The 24,659-nt window shown below is 44.9% G+C and overlaps 1 protein-coding gene across 1 annotated transcript in view; it reads left to right on the forward strand.

Moving 5' to 3' along the window:
* The first annotated feature begins 704 nt into the window (after positions 1–704).
* The window catches only part of jus (EB domain-containing julius seizure protein), a 159,700-nt gene continuing 135,745 nt past the window's right edge, over positions 705–24,659 (forward strand). Inside the window, exon 1 of the mRNA XM_089549972.1 lies at positions 705–1,056. Within this exon, the coding sequence (XP_089406098.1) occupies positions 918–1,056 (139 nt within the window). The 5' untranslated portion in view covers positions 705–917. The remainder of the gene's footprint in view (positions 1,057–24,659) is intronic.

Here is a 24,659-nt window from a genome sequence, read left to right on the forward strand (position 1 = left end):
AATACCCGATTCAGTCAAGAACAGCACTGCGCTGTAAGCAGTTTTAAAAAAGAGCTAAAAGTGTGCCATAGGATATGCTTTTATAGTGTTGTACCCGTTGCAATTTTTACTTTTAGCTGAAACTTTATATTCTTATTTTTTATAAGATTTAAGATCTCTCATTTGCGCTTCGTTAACAAAGAGGTCCGAAGTCGACGTGTAAAACTACGTTAACATGCCCCTTGTGCATGCTACCACTACCAAATAGAATCAGACATGAATAGAATAGAATCAGATGTCTTGTGAAAGCTTCAATCCTTCACACAAAATCGCCTTAGCAAGATTGTATAAGATGCCTTGTTTCGCTATACAATGAATGCCCTGGTTTTGTTTCTCGCAACGTGAAGGTAAGGGGTTTCTCAAGCACTCACTAGAGGGCGCCACGTTTCAAGCCTGATTTCTATCTTGCGTGGTTGCCGCTCGATGTTTCTCTTTGGCAATCTTCGGGTCCCTTTCCCTCCTACCTCCATTTCCTCTTCCCGGAAAGAGCGCAGATATAAGCAAAAAAATCGGGAAGGGGGGAGGGAGGGCAGGGAAGAACCGAAATAGGGACACACAAAGGCATCGTCACGTGGTGTTCCACGAATGAGCAGAGGGCAGCACTGTGCGGCACACACGTGCCTTTAGCCTAGCGGCGCTCACTGGAACTAAACGGGGCGCGGGCCTGCGGCGAAGTGGCCAGGGAAGGGCAGGCTCCGGGCTGGAGCTCTGGGGGTTTGCAGGGCGGCGTGTGTCGCAGTGGTGCGCGCTGGCCTTCGACATGGGTGCCGTCGGCCGGAGTTAGGACTCACTGCTCGCGAGGCTTTCGTCCGGTCTGCTCGAAGGTGAACGAGCGTAGGAGCAGCGTCCCTTTTCGTGCTAACAAGGGAACAGGCACGATGTCGGTGTTTTCCGTGCTCACGACGAGCGCGTCGCCGCTTTTTCTGCTGTTGCTGCTGCTGCTACGGGCAAGCCGGCCGGACTCGTCGGCAGTGTTGGCTGCACCGTCTTCGGCCCCCGGCAACGACACAGCAACCGGTGAGTAAGGCAGTACGTGCACGCGCGGGCGCATTGGTCTCAATCTAGCGTGACGGTGCAGATGTAACGCGCGATCGCTATCGCTGCCTGCACCCGGAAGTGCTTCAAAGGGCCAGATGACAGGAGTACGTGCATCTCGGAGCCTTTTACTCTTTGGACTGCTGCTTTACGGACTGGAAGACTGATCAGCTGGCATTCTGATCGATAATGAGCAAATGTGCTTAACACCATGGTTTATTATAAGCGCTTGACGCGCGCATGCCGCAGAAGTTACACATATCGAAGTAGAAAGTTTGGTAACATTAAACCTTTGATGAGGGTTCGATGATGAGGCTACAACGTGAAATCGTCAGCTGGTTTCACAGCTGGCAGACAATATTATCAATTGCTTTTTGACGCGCTATCTGACGATTTCGTGACATTTTCATGAGCTGACATTTGCGACATTTTATATAAAAAAAAGAAAAGCTAAGAAACATGCAAGCTTCATGCGCACGAAAGTAGGTACACCCTTATCAGCTGGCTCAAGTACCCAGGTGCTTTCCTCTACAGATATTTCGCACCTACGATGCAGAATTTCACCTTTGAGTAAAGGGCCTCCTCGCCGAATCGATACTGAGATGACGCATCACCCTAATTCCTATAGTAATAGCATCGTAATGGAGTCTGTCCACACATACACCAGGACGTAACACAATGCCACCTAACCTGCACTATATGATTCTTATGACAGGCGTAAAGAATTACTAACTGAGATATTTGTAGGTCTGGTACTTTGTGATGGTGCCAAAATGTTTATTTTTGTTGTTGCACACTAGACTGCCTCCCGAAATAATCCCGTGTTAACGGTAAGATTGCTAATCCTATGTTTGCAAAATACTCATCAAGTTCCGGTCCCGAAATTCGCAGTAAAGTGTGCTGGATATGCGTATTTTGCTCACCTGCCAGTAATGGTTCTTTTACAGGATTGCCCACTGTGAAAATGACGCAATCGCAGCAGAACATACGGTATAATGCACCGGACGATAACCTGACGTAACTGTTCTAGTCACTCAAGTCCGCTTCAATAAAAAAAAAAAATGATAATACACGTACAGAACCGCAGATGGAAAACGTCGCCACCGGTAATTAAATGCGACCAGCCCTCGTTAACTCTAATGCTTCTCATCATCTCGTGGTTAATGGAAGAGAATGCGTACAGCATGCCAAAGATGCAGTGCAATGCCCTGGATTTCCTTTTGTCTTGCAAAATTTTTTTCCTTGCCATTACAGTACCGCCCCTGCGCTTAATGTGAGAGCTAATGAACTTCCTCGGGGAGCTTCTGAACGCCAACATTATGGCGTTAATGTATCCTTTCCTATTGTTGCACAGTAAAGAATACTTCGCTTTAGTGAGCAAAAGAGGAAGGCGCACTCACGATTTCAAGACATTCTAGAAATCTGGGCTTTAAGCGATAATTAATTTTGGGTTCTTTGATGAGTATGATTTTGACGTTTTGCGGAATTTTGTCCATTGTGCATTAACATCTGGAGGCACGCATGGCATGTTCTCGGTGGAAAACAACAGTGCATTTAAGGAAAGAAATCTTGGAGCGGAAACGGAGGCAATGAATACCAGAAAACAAAGAGGAGAAAGAGGACTTTGTTAGTGGGCGAAAAGTGCTTTTTAGTTTAGCTAGTGGAAAGAAGGAGACAGCAAGGAAGTACTCGCGGTTCATAGAAAGAGTTTAAAGAAGACTCTTAAGTTTGTCAGCCCTCATTTTTGTGATGGTCTGCATTCCAAGGCCTGCACTGCTACTCTACCGCGGCTATAGGAAAATGTTTTTTGCTACAAGTACACCTACCATTTCGCTAACTGCTAATGCACACTTTTTGAGGAGCTTATTGCATCTCGGAAATGATGGCTATTTTAACTTTGGGCGTAGATACAACGACAGATGATACATATTTGTGAGTCTTGATAGGCACAGCTTGTATCATTTCTAACTTGATTTCTCGGTTACGAGGTCAGCGCTCATCTCATAGCGCACAGCAATAAGAACTTTAGTTTAGGTGCTGCATTGACGCCATTTTTATGGGTTCGACGAGAGCACTGCCGGATTTTCGGCTTCCACCAAGAGATCGAAAATCAAAAGCTTCCTGTCACCAAGTAGGAAATCTAAAACAGAGCATGCAATGTGGCATAACATGTTTAGCCTTGGGAATTTGTAATGTAAAATGAGAACAAAGGGTGACGACAAACCAATAACCTTCTCGAAAGATTGTGCCACGACCTGTCTGGAGAAAAAAGAGAGATAAATAGAGAAGCGAAGCATAAAGGAACAAGGCAAAAAGACAAATTGATAGTGAAAAAGAAATTGCGGCGTACAGCTGATTATTCGCCGCAAGTGGCAAACATTTGTGCAGACCATCTAAGGGAGCGATCAGCTTCGATATTCAGCCCTGCTTCAAGCGTGAACTGTCTCACCACGGAGCGGGCCAAGCTATAGGAGGAAGCCAGCTCGTACAGTGTTTCGCAAGGGGGTTCCCCAGGCCGAACAGGAATGCGTCCGCTCCGGGTGCACTAATGGCGCAGCGCCCTTTCCCGTTGTCTCCGCCGCGTTGCCGCTAAAAACTGATCAATACTAGCGGGTCTTCTCGACGGCCGGCTGCAGCTGCCTGTGCGTCGACGTTCTGGTCGCTGGTGAGACGGAATACGCGGCGGCGCCGGCTGCTGCCGCGTGTCAGGGTCGCTGGCGGGTTTTCGGGGAGCCGCACACAGACAGCGTTTGTGGTTATAATGGATAGAAGTGCTCGCGACTGTTCATTTGTTGGCAAAGTACACCAACGGCATTGTCCATACAATATATAGACTGTAGCGCTGAGTTCGCGACATGGATGCGCAGGTCTTTCAAGAAGTATTTTTGGATGTTCTAAAACATTTCAAAAAACAGTGTCCGAAATCCCTTTTATTTAGCCGTGTGTTGCTAGAAAATACTGGTCTGTGCCGCATGTAAATCATGCAAATAAAACTTTAAATCGTAAATTCTGGGTTTAATGCCCCAAATCGACACATTTAGCATGATGAGGGACGTTGTATTGGAGAGTTCCGGATTGAAAAATTAGCAGGTGGTTTAGCGTGGCTAAGAGCGGAATATTGGGCAGTAGCAATAGTTATGGTAACCACTTAAAGTCCTTACGTGTTGTTTATGCGAAATCATCATTTGACCTAAAGGTCTTTAAACTAAAAGCAATAACCTTAAAGGCCTTTCACCTAAAAAAATTTCACGTTAAGGGCTTTAACAAAAAGGCCTTCCTACATAAAGGCCTCTACCGTGAAGACGTTTACCATAAGGCCTTTGACCTAAAGGCATTTACTCTGGCGTAACTCTTAAGACTTTTACTTTTGACCTAAAGAGTCCCTTACTCTGAAGGCATTTACTTTGAAGGCTATCATCTAGGTGTACGCTTCACCCAGGCCTTCACCCGCCTAGGTGGAGGCCTGCCATGCGCACACACATTGCAGGTTACCCACAATCCGATGGACAGGTGGGCCGCCTGCCACAAAGGAGGACGTATATACGGTAGCCGGTAATCCTTAAAGTTCGCCTAGTATTGCTACTGCGCTAAAACGGCCATGTGCCGTGCGCGGACATCGCAAAGTGCATGGGCGTTTTGTAATTCGCCTCCATCGAATTACGGCCGATGCGCCCGAGATCGAACCCTCTACAATGGGACCAGCAGCCGAACGCCCAAGACATTGAGCCACAGCGACGTTCAGTGAGAGAGAGACTTCCTAACGCTGCTGTATATGTTAGGAAGTACTTGAAGCTGGGCTTGTTGGTGCATATTCGTGAAAGACATGAGAGTACAAAACGGCAACACGGACGAGTAAGGGAACAGGACGAGTGCTGCACTTTCAACAGGATTTATTCAAAGAAGAACGTTTATATAGCCTTTGCCCTTATCCATGCTCTTAATCGCAGACAATCCCTTCTCACAGATATGCATCAAGAAACAGCATTTCACTGTGGCGAAGAACAACTGTCGTGTCTCTAATGCCATCTAATGCACTAATGCTATTAAACAAGAGAGGCCATCTTCCAGACCACTGCCAAGCCTGCTCGAAAGAGAAGCGTGTAGCCTGCAAGCCTCGACTATCTGACTGCAAAGTGCTATTGAAAAGCCGAGATAGGAAAGAACGTGAGCTTGTGGAAGCCTTCTATATCAAGAAGCGAGGTGGCAGTTGCATTAGTGACACGTCAGTTCTTCGCCACAGCGAAATGCTGTTTCTTGATGCATATCTGTGAGAGGTGATTGTCTGCGATTAAGAGCATGGATAAGGGCAAAGGCTATATAAACATTCTTCTTTGAATAAATCCTGTTGAAAGTACAGCGCTCGTCCTGTTCCCTTACTCGTCAGTGTTGCCGTTTTGCGCTCTCATGTCTTTCATGTTTATGTTAGCCTTGCAGATCTCTAGACAGGCCTTGGAATGGCATGGCGTAACCTGGCATCACAATGCGTCTTATGATAGGCCAGGTGATGATGACGAAGGCGGAGGAGGACGAAGCACACGTGCGCTCTGAAGGATGCTAACAGTGTATGTATTGGTCATGTGCCCCTCGGTCAAAGAGCGCTGTGCCTAATGCGTTTGCTCTCCAAGAAGTTGTCATAGACCAAGTATTTAAAGGATTTCAGCACAGAGAAGACGAGCATCGGTCCGGAGTAAGACCCAGTAGACCACCACGTCATCACTACGTCCAAAACAGGCTGTTCTTGATTGGATCGTTCGGAAAACGCTGTTATGCGCTAATGAAATAGAGGCGAACGTTTTATTTATTTCGAAGTATATTGAAAAATACATAGTGAGCATGAATAAATATTCGTTACCTCTTTATATATTATTTTTTTTTTATTCGCGTTCCCTTTAGAAGTCATTTCGTGTTCTCTCGTAAAATGCGCTTAAGCGTACACGTTTGTTTATGCAGTGTGAAGGATGGCTCCTCGATTGTAATGCTATCGCACACCGAAAGCGTGCTTCACTGCAGTATAGACGTTATGCAGACAGAGCCAGCTTTAACGAAGTTTCAAATATTATTGATTTTTTGTATCCAGGCAAGGGGTATAACAAATAGATCCTTACTTCGATAGCTAATATATAGACTGGAAGATTAAGTGACTAGGCAGTTGTTGACTTTATAACTAAATATCACTGGGGCTTATGTACCACTGCCCGCAAACTTGACATGAACTCTCGAATGCGTGACTGACTTGGATCAGTAATAGCGCCACCCTGGCCAGCGTCCAAGGCTCCGCGGCACTATTGTCAATTTAAGCCATACATTCTACGCGCTCGTGTTAAGTTTGTGGGCGGTGGTACAGGATGGAACTACACGACCAAGTAACAAAAAAAATGAGTGAAGAAAAAAACGAGACACCTATGGCGTTTAGTAAATTGCTTGACTGGCTGGTTTAGTAACGAAGAGAGTGATTAGATTTGACCTGCTTTTGATTAGCTACGGTCCAAACTTTAATAAATAATTGATGAATGGCAAAGCAGAACCGATACTGAAATCAAACGAATGAAAGGTTCGATTTGAAAAGCAACATATTCGACAAAGGCATTTTTTTGCTTAACAAAGCCCTTAAGCAATTTTCTTTGTTCAGGTACAACAAACCATGGGCTACACGTCAAAGCAAGAAGCTGACAGAAACATAGATGGCACAAATTTATGAAGAAAACAACACCATACAGCTGTGGCAGCCAAAGCAAAAAAAAATTATTTGCAAAAAAATAACCTTTACAGAGCAAAGAAGCTTTGAAAACTACTTAGTTATAAGTTAAAAGTTGCTTTTTAGCTTTTCGTTGCCGAAGGTCGTTTTGGAAAGTTGAGATCCAACAATGTTAATTAAAACAGCTCTCCACAAAATTGTCACCTTCATGCACCAATAAATGACAACAAAACGCTGACGGCTTACATTTATTACCTGTCGGGTAGAGCTGCCACAGCATGGACGAAGTGTGGAACGAATCAAAAGAATGTGAATCAAATTCTAATGGCATGCAAGCAACAGCAGGACTAAACCGATCGCTAACGCTACTGTAACAGTTTCGCTTCTAAGTATCCAACTGCAGTGTCACACTCAGGGCCATGGTTGTGCTTATTCACGCTATACAAAGCCAGACTGCCGCCATTGGGTAATAGATGGATGGCTGAGGTCAGGGTCGGCTGATATCGGATTATGGAAGCCTGCTCTTGGTTCCATGCATGCACTGCAGTCGCTTCTTCGTAATCCGTCTCTTCCATGACGTCGTCGACGGCGTCTTCGATCGCATCCAGCTTGTGTCAGGAGGACGGTACGATCGGTTTGTCGCCGCGTCGCGTTGGTATTGCAATTTGTGCATGTTTGCGTGAGGTAAGGCTAAGCCCTTGCACGCAGAACTCGTCGCAAGCGGTTGTGTTGCTAGGGTCGCTATGGTGTCCTTGAAGTGACGTACAATGACGACGACAGCTGTTCTTTTTTAACTTAAGAGGCAGAGCGCATAGTAATCACGTTTGATTACTGACATCTGTTATTAGGTATAAAGACCGTATATACGAACACGAAGTTGCTACACAGTGCTCCTTGCAAGAGGGATAACAGCAGACGAGGACAGAGAGATCGAGGGCTCGACTGGATATGGAGAAGGAAGGTGACAACAGTAACTGAAACCAAGAAAAACACTGCGGAGCGTTTTTTTTTTATTGCGGTGCCAATCATGACAAAACCAGTTTCGGTTGCATCCGTTGTGCGTGCTGTTTTTGCATCTGTGAGCGTTTGCATCTGTGTGCGTTTTTCGTTGGCATTTGTGGCGTTTGCATATGTTGCATGCGTTCTAGATGCAACCAGATGTATTTAAAACAAAAGAACGTTTTCTAAAAAAGTAGAAAAAATGTCAACCCTGTAACACCGGCGGGACCAAAGCCCACGGCAGACGAATGCAGTGTGCAGTGCTGTACCAGCTGAGCTACGCTGGCAGCTGCCTCACCTTCTGCTTTCGAGTGTAACTTTGTTGCGTCTCTCTCAACCTTGCGACGGTGCACCAGCGCCGCTACCCAGTTTAGCGGCAGACGTAGAACGCCCTGTCATAGCGCAAGTCCCACGCAGAACGTGATCGAACCTGGGGTGTGGTCACTGTGAGACAGCCCCTGACTTCCCTGCTCTTCTCTGTTAAATGGCGTAAAGAGGGTCTCTCCTCTCGATTCCGGCAGTATCGATGCCATAGGTAGCATAAAAGGTATAAAGCAGCTACCATCCTCCCTGTGGATTTACGTTATACTTGGCACCCGCGATATTACAGGGTGTTCCACGTCCGCCGATGTGGTCGAGGGATAGCTCTGCGGAACACTCGCAATGTTAGGAGACACAAGATAAGATTGCACCAGAAATCAGAAGGCGAGACATCCGCCGCAGTAAGTCAGTGGGTGGACGCGCTGCACGTGATATGCAGAGATCCTGGGTTAGGCTCCTACCGGTGGCATGGAGTTGTTCTTTCTCCCACTTTCTTTAAAGTTCTCTTTTACTTTAAACGATTGCGCCGGCAATTTTGCAGACTAATCAACAGTAGAATAAAAATATCCCCGTATGCTTTTCTCAGTTTCAGTCGCCATTAGATTCTCACAAGACGAATGTTGCTTACTGCCTTGTGGCCATGTCAAGGAGGAGGACTAATATATATGAAAACTATGCTGTCATTCATGAAGAAGATATGGTCTGCTACAAAGAGAACACGCTCAAGTAGCTGAACCAAAAATATATTTAAATTGACAGTCAGTTAGCCAAACATAAAAGTCTGTATATTTGTAATGTCTCATTTCCGGCAAAAAAATTTCATCACTCTTTGAAGACCTGATAAACAACATTGTCGGTTTCTACAGTTTGCTTTAGTGTCGAGTACTATGCAGTGCCTCACCGGGCCTCGTTTGCCCATATTGAAAGTCTATGTGGGGCGCGGTCTTCTCACGCGAATTCATCCCTGTCGGCTCCAAATTGCCTTACTCGCCTTCTTGTCACGGAAGAACGGGCGAGGGGATGGAGTGGGGAAGAGCACGGAAAGACCGCAGCTTGTCTGGCTACATCTTGTTTTGCAGAGCCTCGAGTATCAGTGGCCTCGCTTGAGTCGATACTATACATCGAATATTCAAGTGCGCCTTTTTGCAGTCCAGCTTCAAAAGAATCGGTTCCAAAGCTGGGTAGATAAAGTGTGAGCCATCATAATTAAATCAGTAATAAATAGGTTAGTTGCTGATATTATAATGAAAGCGCTATGAATAATATTTTCGCTATACCTGCAGAAAAGTGGACTCCAGCCGACATAAACGACGACCCCTGAAATACGGCGACAAATTGCCGTTATTGGTGGTCATTGCCAGGGATGTGTTCGAAAACAGAACTGCAGGAGATGGGACTTTTGTCTTACATGCTCTAACCTGGCAATTCCAATACTTGTTATGTCACTCTTTCTTTTATGGCCACCTGGTCACTCACTCACTCACTCACTCACTCACTCACTCACTCACTCACTCACTCACTCACTCACTCACTCACTCACTCACTCACTCACTCACTCACTCACTCACTCACTCACTCACTCACTCACTCACTCACTCACTCACTCACTCACTCACTCACTCACTCACTCACTCACTCACTCACTCACTCACTCACTCACTCACTCACTCACTCACTCACTCACTCACTCACTCACTCACTCACTCACTCACTCACTCACTCACTCACTCACTCACTCACTCACTCACTCACTCACTCACTCACTCACTCACTCACTCACTCACTCACTCACTCACTCACTCACTCACTCACTCACTCACTCACTCACTCACTCACTCACTCACTCACTCACTCACTCACTCACTCACTCACTCACTCACTCACTCACTCACTCACTCACTCACTCACTCACTCACTCACTCACTCACTCACTCACTCACTCACTCACTCACTCACTCACTCACTCACTCACTCACTCACTCGCTCGCTCGCTCACTCACTCAAACGCCCAGCACGTCACATCTCAGACATTAATGTCCGCCGTGAGCGACGCAAACACCTCACCAGGCTTGAGCGAGACAGCACTCAGACACGACTGGAGCGCTTGATCGCCGATATAGAAAAGCTGCCCGTCCGTGGCAGCCAGAATCCCTGTCCCCCACGTTTTTATTTTTTTATGTCTGTGTTTTCAGCCCAGCGTCGGTGGATTTGTACTTCTTTCCAGTGCAGTTTTCTTGTCGGGAAGAGCGACGGGACAGGACACTGACTGCTGGCTGTCGCTATTAGGTTAGCCTGCCAGCCGGGCACGTCAACTTGTTTTGCGAGCACCAAGCGCGCATTTCGCAGAGGCTGGGAAGCGGCGGTAGTGGTGGCGGAAGTCTTTTTTCTTCCCTGCTTGTGGGCAACGCTTCTGACGTCGACTCTGCATCCGCATGCGCGGGTACTTCAGCATCTTCGTCGTGTATTCAATATGCCCTTGGTTCTAAATGCTCTCGGCCGATCCAGAAAAGATGCTCCAGGAAGTAGATAAAACTAGCATGGTGGAGCTACAAGAAAGAAGGAGCATAAAATATTTGAAACTGGAGATACTAAAGTAAGGGTACTTAGTAAAAGAAACAGGAATGCAGCCACGTATTCGGTTCGCAAAAAAAAAAGGAAGAAACTCCCAGAAAAGATGTTGTCAGCTTACTCTTCATTACACATCACAATGAATTGGCTATGCATCACACTCCGAAACTGTTTTTTTTATTTTTCTCTATGGTCTCCTTATAAACATCGTTGTGTTTCAAGTTTTCTGCTCTCAGCTGTAAGTGGTTACATTCCTGTGTGCGAAGATGTCGACCAAAAACCGTTTTATGTGGGGCATTGCCTTTTCTAGTTTCAGTTGCTGCTTTCGACTCAACGACGAACATTCGTTCCTAGAACATGGTCAAATACAAGTTGACGTAAAAGATTTATTTGGAAGATTTTATTTTATTCGATCAGGTTTATACTGTGCACGTAATGTTTTCGTATCAGCTTCGTGCAGTGGATACCGTTCATTGAGGCCAACATCAGCCAAGAGCAGGTCCTGGTGTACTTCCCAAAATTTCATGCTGGTTTATTTCCTCTTGGTAGTATAAATGCATGGCATGTTTCAGTAGTTTTCTAAGGAACTGCTTAATAGTATGTTGCAGAAAGCTACGCTATAAAAGCGAACAGGTTAACAACTGCAACGTTTACTTGTTTAAGATTGCCTTTAAAGTTACTCATATTTTTTTCTGCAATCGTTGTTCAGCAACATAAAGTATCTTCACATAATAGAATTGCGCGTCTGAAGAAAATAAAACACTGTGGGGATAAAAATGTAATCCCAAGATTCTCGAACAAATATTTCTCATAGACTTCTTTCGCGTAACCTCCATGTTGGACATTCATTAAATGTTTTCGGACCCCCTATGGCAAGCTTTGAATGATGTGCGTAGCCTGCAGGGTTGAAATGAAGGTTCTTCAATTTGGCTGTTTTCCACCGCACCTGTCCTGTTATTCGTGCTATTGGGCGACTAGCAAAGGTACAAAGGCTTGTTGAAGCAAAAATGTGCACTCGTGAAACCCTTTATATGCCCTGCGTTCTTAGACATTCAGCAACTCACGCCATATGTTGGCTGCCAGTAGAGAACACCACATAATATAAGGAGCTGGTTTAAACATGCACTTCGGAGAAACCTAAAGAGTCCTGAGGATTTACGCGGGAACATGGTGATTATCACGGGCAACTCTACGTCCTACCTGCAAAATCTGACCTGTATAATTCTTCTTATGCTCAAGCTAAATATATCTGGCAGCCATTGAAAATCAAATAGATGCACTGATAATCTGAAATTCCCGCGGTTATTTTGAACGCTCAGCGCCGCGCGTAACTTATTGGCAGTCGTGTGAACTAGAAGAATTCGTCCCGATTGCTTGGGCTTGAGTGTACAGACTCACTTTCCGCATCTTTTTCATTTGTACTGTAGGTATTAATGAACGCATGTTGATGTGAGCATTGCTTTTCTTAAAGCAAATTAAATGTGTTGCTACCGCAACGTTTAGCCACCTCAGAGAAATTTCAGACACGCTCCCTTTTTTTTATTCTCCATAGGACATTGCCACTTGAAGAAGCGACGTTGCATAAGCAGAGTCTTGTTCAGCGCATCCTTGCGTCAGCGTGAGGCAAATGCTCTTAACGCACCTCTACCGCCTCGTGATGCTGAAAGCTCTGTGTCATGGCATTAAAGCGAAGCGTTCGCTCGACAGTAGCAGAACTGTTTTTGTTCAACGCAGGAAGAAAAAGTAAGCGGCATTTCACAAAGATTTTGCAATCACCTCGTCGAAAGAAGTTGGACACATGTGCGAGAAGTTGCGTCCTCATTTTGAGTCGGTGCGCATACAAACTACTTGCGTGCAATCAAAAATGTTATTGAAATCTTGTCCAGAAAGGAGTTTTGTGCTCTGATACGGTTGCTCAGAGGCAGTGGTCGTCAAGCATCTTTGTGTATGCACAATCACTGAGCGGTAAAAACCTTTGTGCTTTATTTTTAATGGTTGTATCAAAGTTTTATGCTCGTTTTATTTCCTTATTTAATTATGCAGTGTTTTATTCGTTTCGCATTTTCGCACCCAAGTTCCTTATCACAGAGCGCATTTTAAGCTACGCTGATCTATCATCCGCCTATCAAAGCAGAGGCTGTCTCCAGAAATGTGTGTTATCTACTGACTATAATGTGTGTTATATACTGACTATAACTACTGACTATAAATACAAACCCATGCGCGTCTTCTGTGTGCGCACAGAGTTATAAGCGCTTGTTTCTTTCGAGTGACTGTTTCCTTAAAATGAAGTTACCATATGATCACGAACCGTTTCTGATAATGACATTATAATGACATTGACATTATAATGACATTATAATGACAATATAATGACAATATCTCTTTTAAAAGTTTTCGTTGAAGTCAGCTTCAAAATCAGTGGATTACGAGTGTTACAAGTCGCAACATGGCGCATTCTATTCCCTGGCTTAATGTACGCGAAAAAAAAAAAGCGAGGCAGTTATTCATTCATCGGTGTTCTTTTTCCGAAATCCTAAACACGTCAGTAAATAAAATACGTAACATGAACGATCAGCATGATTAGCTGTTTACACTCCTAGCGTCTCTTCAAGTGCTACATTTTGTAAGAGGTGCTCCTCAGTTGTGAGTGCATAACTCAGAGATAATGTTTGCTGAAGGTTGTAAACCTTAAGTAAAACGACACCAGTTAGCATTAAGACGATTACGAAGATTTTTCTTTTTTGCAATATCGTTGCTATTTCAAGGTTTACTGGAGCGTGCAAATCCCCGTATTAAAAATTTTGATTTTTTTTCTATTTAATGTTTTTTTACGTAACGCACGTTTCTGTTTTCTTTTACTCGGAAACTGGAGGAAACACGATGTCTCTTTGCGCGCCTGTTTCCACTTGGAGCGGGGGCCATTTAATCAACTGACAGGTGCAGCCGCTTGGTTTAAAGTAACAAAAAATGGTTGCGAAACACCTCACGGAGAGACGTGATGGAATATAAAAAAAGTTGTGTTAAAACAGCGTCGTTCTTGCCTGAAAGCCATCACTGAATAATGGAAAAGTATGCGCAACGTTCCAAAGCAATCACATTGCTATGCATATTCATCCCTTTGCGTCACAATTCTTATTTCATGCGCAGGGTGACAACTACTTAACACCCCCAACGGAGACGGTTGCTTCCAGAAGGCTGTTGCTAGGCGGTGTTTTTTTTACAGCAAAGCCAATCAAGAATGGCAGAACGAGTAAATTCTGGACACGTTAGGCAGCACGTATTTATAAAACGTGACCCAGAACCATTATGTGTTTTTTTTCTATATTAGAGAAATTTCGTAAAACAGGGTATTGTGTCTAATTTGTGACAGCCCTCTTTTTAACAAAAAAGTCATTTCTTTGTTTTATGAAGTGCTGTTCCTCATCTCTGACGTTGTACATTGTTCGCACATAACAGGCTCACTCGTTAGGCCTGCATTGCGGTATGTTGAAGTACATAACAGCACTCGGCGTGCCGTCTGACTTTACGGATGCAGGTCTGAAGGGGGGGGGGGGGGGGGGCTGCGATTGCATCTACCAACTCGATAGCCACGTTCAGGGGTTCACCAGGGGCGTACGCACCTTAATCTGAAGCTTCATGGCTGGCGAAAATATGCGCAAAGTTGTTGTCAACGAAAACATAAGATGTTTAGTTTCACCAACCGTCATCGGCGCTTGGTTTATCGTTGATGTTGATTCTAAAAAAAGCTTACCAATTCGCAGGGCATTTTACGAGCATTGAAAGTGAATTGCTCGTGCTAGCACCCAAAGCTTCATCGATTGAACAAAACATACATAGAGAATTTCGAGCTGTGTTTGGAATATGCTGCCTTGCAAGAAACCGTTCGCAATACGACTACTTTCTCACACCTTCCGTCTGGATGTTTTTTTTTTAAAAAACTGTTCGTAAATACGGGCCCGATAGTAAAATGACTTCTGCAAGATGACGACTACGGGCGCATCAACTCTGATGAATTTCGGTCGGAAAATCAGTATTCAATACTGGATTGAAAAAAAAAAAAACAACTAAAACGCAGCCTTCAAACGCACTGTTATCGCTTCCTTCCGCGCAAGCGTCGCGTTTGCTCCTCTGAACATTCAGCGCATTCGGAAAAGCATACGAGCGAGGTAACAAAAAGTTAAAACCGAAGAGAGAAGCGAGATAAACAAATCAAAAATAAACAAAAGGAGCTGCAACGAGGAGACTCGCCTGCGCAAGACTCCACCAAATCCAGGATCCGCCCCTGAACACTTATCGCCGGAGCGCTCAGCAATGCGCATCTCACGCGATCGTCTCGCCGAGCAGGCGAATTTAAACTCGAGCGAGAGGAACCAAAACCGCGAGCGCTGAAACACATTCAGCTGCGTCAGCGTCTGCACCGGGCGGTGAAGAAGAATGCATAGCCTCTTTCCGGATCTTGAAACAAAAGCAGTAACCCTCGGCCACATCACAAGACATCTTCTGCATTGTCCGGTTTATTCCGTGCAGTTAGTATGCGTGGCAAACCGGGAGTACATGGCGAACGTTTACTTCATTGTTCCAGGTGGCGCACAGTTCTAAATTACTCTTCTTGAATAATTCAGCTTTTCTTGTTATTCTAGGCAGTATTAAAATTAATACCTGCAAGCCTGTGCAGTTCTGCACATGCAGACCAGTTAAAAACAGAGCGGCGACCCAGATACAAAGACGATATGTTCAAATCCGCCCCAACGGCTGTACAGTCTTCCACAGCGAGCCTCCTCAGTGCTGCATCGTACTACGTAGAAGGGGAGTGCGTACCCTTCCCCATCGAGGCGCCGCAGAGGCGTAGCGTACACGTATACCGCGCTGCCGCTGCAGGAGTAGCGAATGTAGCGGCTGCCGGCGAGCGCGCGCGACGTGTCGTCGAGTGCTCGCTTTATTCGTTATCCTTTTCCTTCTCTTTTTTTCTTTTTTAGCTTTTCGCGTTTTTATTTCTCGCCGTCGCTTGTCCCGTTAGCGACACGCTTTATCTTCTGCGTGGTCCTCTTTCGCTTAAGCCTTTCCCCCTGCTGTCGGTCTGGTTGGTCGGGTTCTGCGTACCCTTTAGTGGCACTGCCCGCAGTGTTTGCCCGACTGCGGAACCACCAGCTCGAGGTCCGGGTCTCCGCGCGCAATTTAGTCGTCTAGCAAACGAGCGTGGAGAACGTGGGTCGCACGCGCGCTTAACAAGCTCGCGCACAGACGCACTGCGTCCGCACGCTGCACACCTCCGCGCATATTCCACGCAAACACACTGGCGCAAACCTAGACAGACGTGCAAGTTCGCATGCAGCCTTCCGTTTTCACGGCCTGCTGTGCACAGGCCGGTATATGAACGACGGCAAAAAAGGAATACAAGAAACAGAGGCGAATGCGCTTTGCATTAACTCGGCTGAACTGTTTCTGCGGTTTCTTCTTCCGCCCAGATCCCAACTCTCTTATTTTGTGTTATGCTTATTCTATGTTATTATTACAGAGTGCACCGCTACCGCCCAAGCAGTGCGTTATGATTTGCTTTCGGCACTACTGGAACCCGGATGCGTCGGTCCCTGTTTCATTCTTCCTGCTGCAGGCACTGTTCTCTCACGGTTCCTTACACTTCCAGGATGCAGTTTGTTAGACTCCGGTCTAACGTGAGACTTCATTTGTGGTTTTGCATTTTTTTCCTTAGCGACGTTGAAGATTATATTCTGCGGAGTTAGCGACTGTCATAAGGAGCGTGCTGATATTTTGCGATTTGGTTGGCAGGAGGCATGTGATTCCCTGTTTTGATCGTTAATCACAAATATCAAGCAATAGACTGTCATAACTGTTTTGTTTGAAATAGAGCAAGAGAGTTTCGAATGAGTGAAGCCGGAAATTCACATGTACAAGCCAGGGTTGCACAAGTGACAAAAGGAATGTAGAGTTGTACTTCCTCCGTTTACACTCACAGTAATTTTTCATTTATTAAATTATTTTAGAAAAACGATTATGAAGTTAAAGTTCCAACCTGATGTTGTCAGTAGAGATTTACGTTGGAGGAATAGAAAAACGATATGTTGTACTAACATCTTCACGTAAGGAAGGCAATGAATATCAGAGTTGACGAAAGGATGCTAGGCTCTCCATATCTCCTTTCTTCAACGTCAATATTTATCTTACTTTTCTTTTGCGCTCGGTGGTAGCTCGTTATGAACAAAAAGGTAAAATGATTTTCTGCAAGCTTTCGCAAACCACAGTTTGTAAGTCTCGGGGGTCGTAAATTTGCTCCGAAAATAAAAGCACTACGAAATCATCTATCTTGATTTACTTGTGTTCCCCCCAATAGTGCTTGATATTCAGAGAGAAAATTGAAAACCGGATATAGGATTGTTCCCACCGGGCCCTTCCTATTTTGATGCTAAGGAATTCGGTTTTAACGTCGCAAGGGCACCGTCCCCGAAGAACAGCATGGATAACGTGTTCGGTCTACACGAGGCGCGGTCAATAACCAGGAGTAGGCGCCGCGGTCGGGATTGTACCTGGGTCCTCCGGCTCAGTACCCCAGCACACTAATGACTAAGTGTACTGGCGAAAATACTTATCAAAATGTTTAGATATTGTCCGATATTTTCTTCTGCGCTTCTCGTCTTCCCGTAGAAGCCTCTTCCGATAAATTGTATTGCACGACATGCTACTTGGGAGCATTTGCATCGTCGACCTAAGCCAAGCCCTCGAAGGATGACTCGCTGTTACTGGAAGAGTGCTTCACTGTATAATGGGTGTTACTCAGGTGGAGCCTACTTTAAATAAATTTCTTTATTTTTTTTTTACAGCGCTGGTTGTTCCAACTTTATTTCCAAGGTTTCACGCAGTCCTTTATTTCGTGCTGTCCCCATCGCGCGTCCAGTCTGGCGGTAACGTCGTCGTCATGGGGCGGAGCGAGCTGGCCCATGATCACGACACCGTACCATGGACGCTCAGAGAAAAGCATCGTTAAGTTCTTCAAGCCCACCCTCGCGGGTTTCGATCGCACGACACCGGTTGTCTTTTCTGCCGACTTCAACGTCGGCGTCGTAAAGCACAAGCAGTTCGTGCTCGGCGCCGCTTAAGAGTATTTCACTCTCGAAACCAAACTAGTGCAGTTGTCTACATAATTGTTGACATGTACGCATTTCCCTAACCTTAAATCATGGATATAATCAGGATGAAAGGAACAGAAGCAGCCCAGTGCCAATAAATTATAAGGAAAAGTGCATTAATATACAATCTCATCTTGTATTGGTTAACTATAAACCATGAGCATTTAGTCAGCATTTCGTTCATTATTTCACAAAACAGCTAGCGTTGATCACTTACCGTATCAACGGGGAAAGCGTCCGTCATTTTTCGATGCCTAGACAAGTTATGTGTGAAATATATTGGTGATCTGTGGATAATATGAAGATCGAACCATCGACTCATTAAGTAAATATTGCCTTTATAATAAGTTGCCAAATATACAGTTATATGACAAAGGGAAGTACATAATTAGTTAATTGCATATTTAGTTAATTGCATATGCATATTTAGTTAATTGTTTGCTGAGTGACTCATTAGTGGCTCGAGTGATTAAAATGAGATCTGCTCGACATTCGGTGTGATCCTGTTATTTACAATAAACTACTTGATTACAGAGCAGAGCCAATATTGAAATTAAAATAAAGAACAGGTCAAAATGAAGAGTTATGGTGAAAACCATGAATTATTTTACTCTTTTTGAATACGTCTGCAGCACTCATCCTGTGTTCTCCTTTTTTTGGTCCATCGTATTTTGCGCTGCTATATCATGAAGGTATTGAGAACAGTTCGCTGTGCGTTTCGGTCACAAGATGCAATAAAAGACCAAGAAGCTAAAGAAATACTGAAAAAAAGTGTACAAAAATGCAAGTTTACTAAAAATTTAATTTTGAGGATCAAAACCGAGGGCCTGGTTATTGGGTACGCATGAGTAGAAGGACCTAGATATATTTCGACCTTGGGCACAGATATCTTAGCGCGCGACTATAAGGAATACAAACTTTACATACATCAAACAAATATGTGCCCAGAACTTATAATTTGGGCTTATTCCTTGCCTTAGTCCCTAATGAATGCATTTCTACAGCCGCACCAACTCGCTACTACCCTGCAGACGTTCGGTCCATCCAACAGTAGCTACAGGTCACTGACTGTAATAGTGGAAACTGCGGATAATTCTACTGTTTTGTTATTCACCAAAACGCTTCGCCTTCAGCGTCCTCAGGCTTACTGCGCTTAGTGAAGCCTTTCCGAACAACTTATCCTGTATTGGAAGTCCGAATGATGTCGCAGTACGAGTAAAAAAAAGTTGTAAACGAGGAAGAAAATTTATTAGTAAGATTTATTCTCAAACTTTCTGTTTCGTTTTTCGACAAGAATACATGATGGGGTTGTTGTGTATTTTCTTGTTTATTTTGAGGCTAAATGACATTTGTGGCCAACGTTAGGGAGCAGCCGTTTGTCCACAAAATCGGCCTGGAGATTGTGGCCAATGATGCTTTCAGTTCATCTATATCCGTTCTGTACACAACCCCACCTTGCTAGTACATAAAAGCCATGTCTCACAACAGTTTACCAGTCACATCAGATACGCACTCGACAGTTAACAACTCGACGCCTTCTAATTGTCAGTTGATTGTTTACAAGTGATCTCTTAATAATTGTGATGCCGTATTGCTCAGATTGACGGTGACCTTCATAGAGAGCACTCTTAATCTATGCGCAAGCATATTTTTGTTCTACAAGTATGAAGACTTTTTACATCGTTCAGCCTTAGGAAAGCTACGCCGTTTTACGATGCAATATTTCAAGTAAACCTGTTATTTTGCTAGTTTGCCCATAGTTTACTGCGTCCCAGCAAAACGGCTTAGGATTCGCGAGTTTGGTCTAATTGTTCAGCCATGCAGTGCTTCGATACGGCGCAAAGGTCGCTAATTAAGGAAACCGCCCTGAACAAGGCAGGGCGTCTGTTTATGTTTTGCTTCAAAGCAATTGTTTAAGTGATCTCGGCAGCATCAAAAGTGAAAGCTGCGTGGCTAAGTGTCATGCTGTTTCAATCGAAACAATCGTAGGCGCAGTGCCGAGAACATCAATATTCGATAAAAGCGAGCATCGCCGGAAGGTTGCGCGGAATTCTTGGAGCCGCAGTTGTAAGACCAGTTGCGCTCTGATGACGTATCAGGTGCTTATATAACAAATTACGAAAGCATCTCTCAAAATAGAAGCTTGCACGGCCATCATCGCAAGCAGTCGCATGGACCATGGTTCCGTCAGCTTGGTGCCATGCACTTGCTTTGCTTCAACTGTGATACTAGAGAAGGGTACAAAACAAGCAGTTGTGCTTTCTAACGTAAAGAAAATTGCTGTGCACAGTGTAGCGTCGGATGCAGGACAGGGAAAAAAACGACTTCAGAATGCACGCATATAAAATGAAGCACAAATATGCAACGGGCGCATCTTGCGCAACAATGCGGTAAAAAAGAAGCCCGAAAGAAGGCAGTGATGGCAGAATACAAAAAAAAAAAAGAGACCAATTTCAGATGAGTCGTCCCAAATTTTTTCTTATGAGTTACTCGCGTAGAAAGCCAACCCGGTGGCTTATGTAACAATGAAGTGTTACAATATGTCGTTTTATGTTTTACCATATAGAAATCTCACGCATTTCTCAACCATCGTTAACTTCACTTGCGTCCACGTTCAGGTTGTCAGACAAAAATAGGCAACTAATGCCAACCATTTGAGGCCATATTTCGTAACGTTGTTGGCCCATAAGCCCGGTTTGTAACGAACTACTGCCTTTGCTGTGACCAGTACAGATAGCTGCCATGACGGCAGCCTTGAAGCAGTGCTATTAGTAGACCGAGAGGACCGAGGGCAATTTTTAGAATGTTGGGTGTTATTCTTGGTTCGAATGACATAGGAGGAGACCGTATCATGACCCACTGAATAAAGTAGGAAAAAGTTCTTCAAGAACCCTACAGAGAAGAAAAATTGAATTGCCTAAGAAAGCGGCCTGATATACTCTTGAGCTCTTTCTCATTTGCCTACGGTTCTTACATTTTTATTCTGTTAGCTTATTTAAAGACAGAGGACGATTGCTCTGAACGCAGAGGGCTTCAAGGTTTTACGGGACTCTTTTCGTTAGTGTCTTATTATATCTGAAGAAAAACAACGTCCGTGGATCGCTAGAAATTTTGTGTTCACCCGGGAGGACAATAACCTGAGGCATTCGTTTATTGAAATAGGGACCTCGCTTCATGCACGCGCGCGGCCACTTAAGGCGATTCGATTACATTTATTGTCCATTCGGGAGGCTCCATTTTGGCGCCCACACACAGAAAGGTGGTTTAGAGCGGATACAGAGTTCCTAAATCAAGGCGCCCTTGGCTAAAATGCTAAAATACAACACGAAGAGTGAGTTTTAATGCTGTCATATTAAAAGCTTGAACGAAAAAAAAGAATAAGTAGTCGGTCATAAAATTCGCCCACTGGATGGAGGGAAATGAGGTCACGAGAATGGAAGTGTCGTCACTTCCGGGAAAGGTATCAACAGCTTCTAATGCTTGCGCATTGCTAACACATATTGCAATTAGGTGTCCCTGTGAATGTTTTATTGGTCTCAAATTGAGGCACGACATGCAGGCCACCTCGAAAGCGAGGTTATATACAGGTGTGTGTGTACGTGTTTCTCCCTTTCGTCTTGTGTTATTCTGCGCAAAGTTTTCTTGAATTATATACAGGGTGTTTCACCTAAGACTTTCTGCAATTTTTAAAAATAAGCTATTTGAATTAGATGCGCGCTTTTTCTGGCATAGCATTGTCAGTGGTGTGGTACATTATAATGCAACTAAGACGTTATTGTAATTTGAGAAAATGAAATGAGGATAAATACCGGCCACAAATCTCTTTTATGGAGTTGGAAACAGAGAATCCTGCGTGGAGAGATCCCGGCACGTGAATTAATAAGACGCAAGCGAGACTTGTCAGTTGCACTCGCGGGCAGAGATGTCTTGGTTGCCGTATACTTCTTGGCATAGCTTGACTACGGTGTAAAAGCAGGATCGAAGAGACTCCGTTTTATGGAATATGTATGGCAGAGTGCGTCAACCATTGCTCCGGGAGAATTCTATTTTTGGAGTGGTGGCGCCACCATAGTTGACAGGTTCACATTTGGATTCGTGACTGCACTGTCTGGCGGCCATTACAAACCTCCAAAGCGTTTATTTTCGCGCTGGATGTTCACCTGACTTCCGAGGTCCGTGGTGCTTCTGTTATGACGAAATAGACACCTTGTTGAGCTAGGGCTGATTAAGAACGAAGGGCAACAGGATTCCCTGTGATGAACAGCTGTGATACATAGTACACGGTGAAGTGGCAGTCAATAGAAACAAGACCGCCACAGTCACAGCTGATGAAATGCAATGGCATTTCATCAGCTGTGGCATTTCATCAAAAAACAAGGATGCAAAGGCACTGTAGACAGAACGGGCGCTAAACTACCAACTTATTTATTATCTCGAATAAACCGTTTATAATCACACAGCAGTGCTTATAGCAACAAAAAGTAACCGAGCTGACACGGAGTATCCTGTTGATAGGATACTCCGTATACTGTAGACAATGAACAGGGTCCTCAGTGTCAGCTTTAGTTTCTTTTTAAGGCGGAAGCCTTTAATGCCTCATCGTTGTAAGCAGGAGCTGTCGACAGAAATGTCACGCTTTTCAATTGGTCGAAACGGCCGTGACGTCACAGTGCGCGAATTTCAAACGGGGCCAATTGTACTTTGACTACTAACCATGCAACCAATTAAAGGGATCGTATAGTGATGCTCCAAGTAAGTTTGACTGAGTTTAGTTAATTGCTTACTTAACCAATTAGTCTAATTAACCTTTCTAGTTAGACCAGATGAATAAATAAAACAGAGTAGGAAATTGGCAGAGCTTGGGAATCGAACCCCGGTCTCCGGAGTGCGAGCCGAGCACGCTACCACTCCGCCATGCCAGCTCGATGGTTTGGAATGAACAAAGGTGCGTCTAGTGAATACGATGTCTTCGTCCATAAAACCCAACACAACAACAACAACTCCCATCTTCCTCCCTTCCTGTTACGGCGAGGTTTAGGTGTCCATCGATATATGAGAGCCAGATACATTTCCTTTCCTCAAAAACCAATTTACCGACGATCAAGGCGTATTTGTCCGCGTTTCAGATTGGTCCAAATTGTCGTGACGTCACCGAGCGCGAATTTGGACGTGTCCACCGAAATATGTGAGCCAGTTACTGCGCAACTTCCTTTCCTCAAATACAATTTTCGACCAGTGGATTGAGATATGTGCAACAGTTACTGCGTAATTTCCTTTCCTCAAATACAATTTTCATTTTCTTCATTACGGCCCCTCTTTCTTCTTTCACTCACACTTCCTCCCTTCCTGTACGGTGCGGCTCAGGTGTCCACCGAGATGACAGAGAATTACAGCCCCATTTCCTTTCCTCAAAAAGCGTTGCGTTCAAAGGGGAACGCATCGCACAGAACGGGCGGTGGCGTTCCTTGGACTCCGTGGCAGCGCTACAACACGCTGTCGCGTTCCACTCCTAAAGCCGAAGCTTAAGCGTAATTATTTGGCAGTTAATTAATGCACCAACAAAATGTACAGTGAACAATCGCGTAGCAGAATGCAGCACTCAGGCTTTCGCCTTTCACCACTTTAGCCGCTAAAGTTCCTCGTAATTTTGGTTGTTACATGTACTCCTGTGTGGTTATAAGCTTTTTTAGAGCGCAGCTCTTTGGCGTCCGTTCCTGGGTTTCGCGTCGTCGTCGGCGTCGGCGTCGGCCTCGTAACCAGCTCCGCCCCCAATGTCACGCTTTTCAATTGGTCGAAATGCTCGTGACGTCACAGTGCGCGAATTTCAAATGGGGCCAATTGTACTTTGGCTAGTAACCATGCAACCAATCAAAGGGATCGTATAGTGATGCTGCAACTAAGTTGGACTGAGTTTAGTTAATTGCTTAATTAATCAATTAGACTAATTAATATAGAGGAGAATGAAGAGGTCAGAAGAAAAGAAAAGAAAGACGCGCGCCGCAGCGACAACAGCGTCCGCGGAAGGAGACGCTGCTGAAAAAAACAGATAAGTACGAAGCCGCGTTCCCTCCACCACCACGCACTTCCCCACTCAGTAAGACGTTGCTCGTTTCATATACGTTGTGTCGAACATCCTAGACAGTTCTAACAATTGACAGGTTAATGACAGAACACGATGGATAAAAATACAAGAATATAAATATGAAATAGCCTAATTAACCTTTCTAGTTAGACCGCATAAATCAATAAAACCGAGAACGAAATTGGTCGAGTTGGGGAATCGAACCAGGGTCTCCGGAGTGCGATACGAGCACGCTAGCCACTCCGTAATGCCAGCTGAATGGTTTGGAATGAACAAAGGCGCGTCTAGCTAATACGGCGTCTTCGTTCGCTCCCATCTTCCCCCTTTCCCTTACGGCGAGGTGCAGGTGTCCACCCAGATATGCGAGAGAGATACATTTCCTTTCCTCAAAAAATAAATTTACCGTCCAGCAAGGCGTACAGCCGAATTGGCGATGGCGTTCTGTGGACTCCCTGGCAGCGTTGCAAGACGCTGTCGCGTTCCACTCTTACAGGCGAAGCTTAACATGTTAACCACACATCAGTAACACACGCAGACAGCCAATGGACGCGTCATTCGCTGGCAGCACTTGACTCATCATTCACAACCACATTCTTTACGTACGCTCCCTTGCCGCACATGCCAAGGACATACACCACGATCACATTCTGCGCCATTCCTCTGTACTTTGCTTTGCTGAAACCTGGATGGATCCCGAAGAGCCTCTCGAAATCATAGATTTCCCATACTGATGTGGTGCTCGCAGAGACCACAACAGAGCGGCGGGAGTCGCTAT

This window comes from Amblyomma mixtum, chromosome 6, assembly GCF_055824585.1.
Source record: "Amblyomma mixtum isolate Tamu chromosome 6, ASM5582458v1, whole genome shotgun sequence".
Taxonomy (NCBI): Eukaryota; Metazoa; Arthropoda; class Arachnida; order Ixodida; family Ixodidae; genus Amblyomma; species Amblyomma mixtum.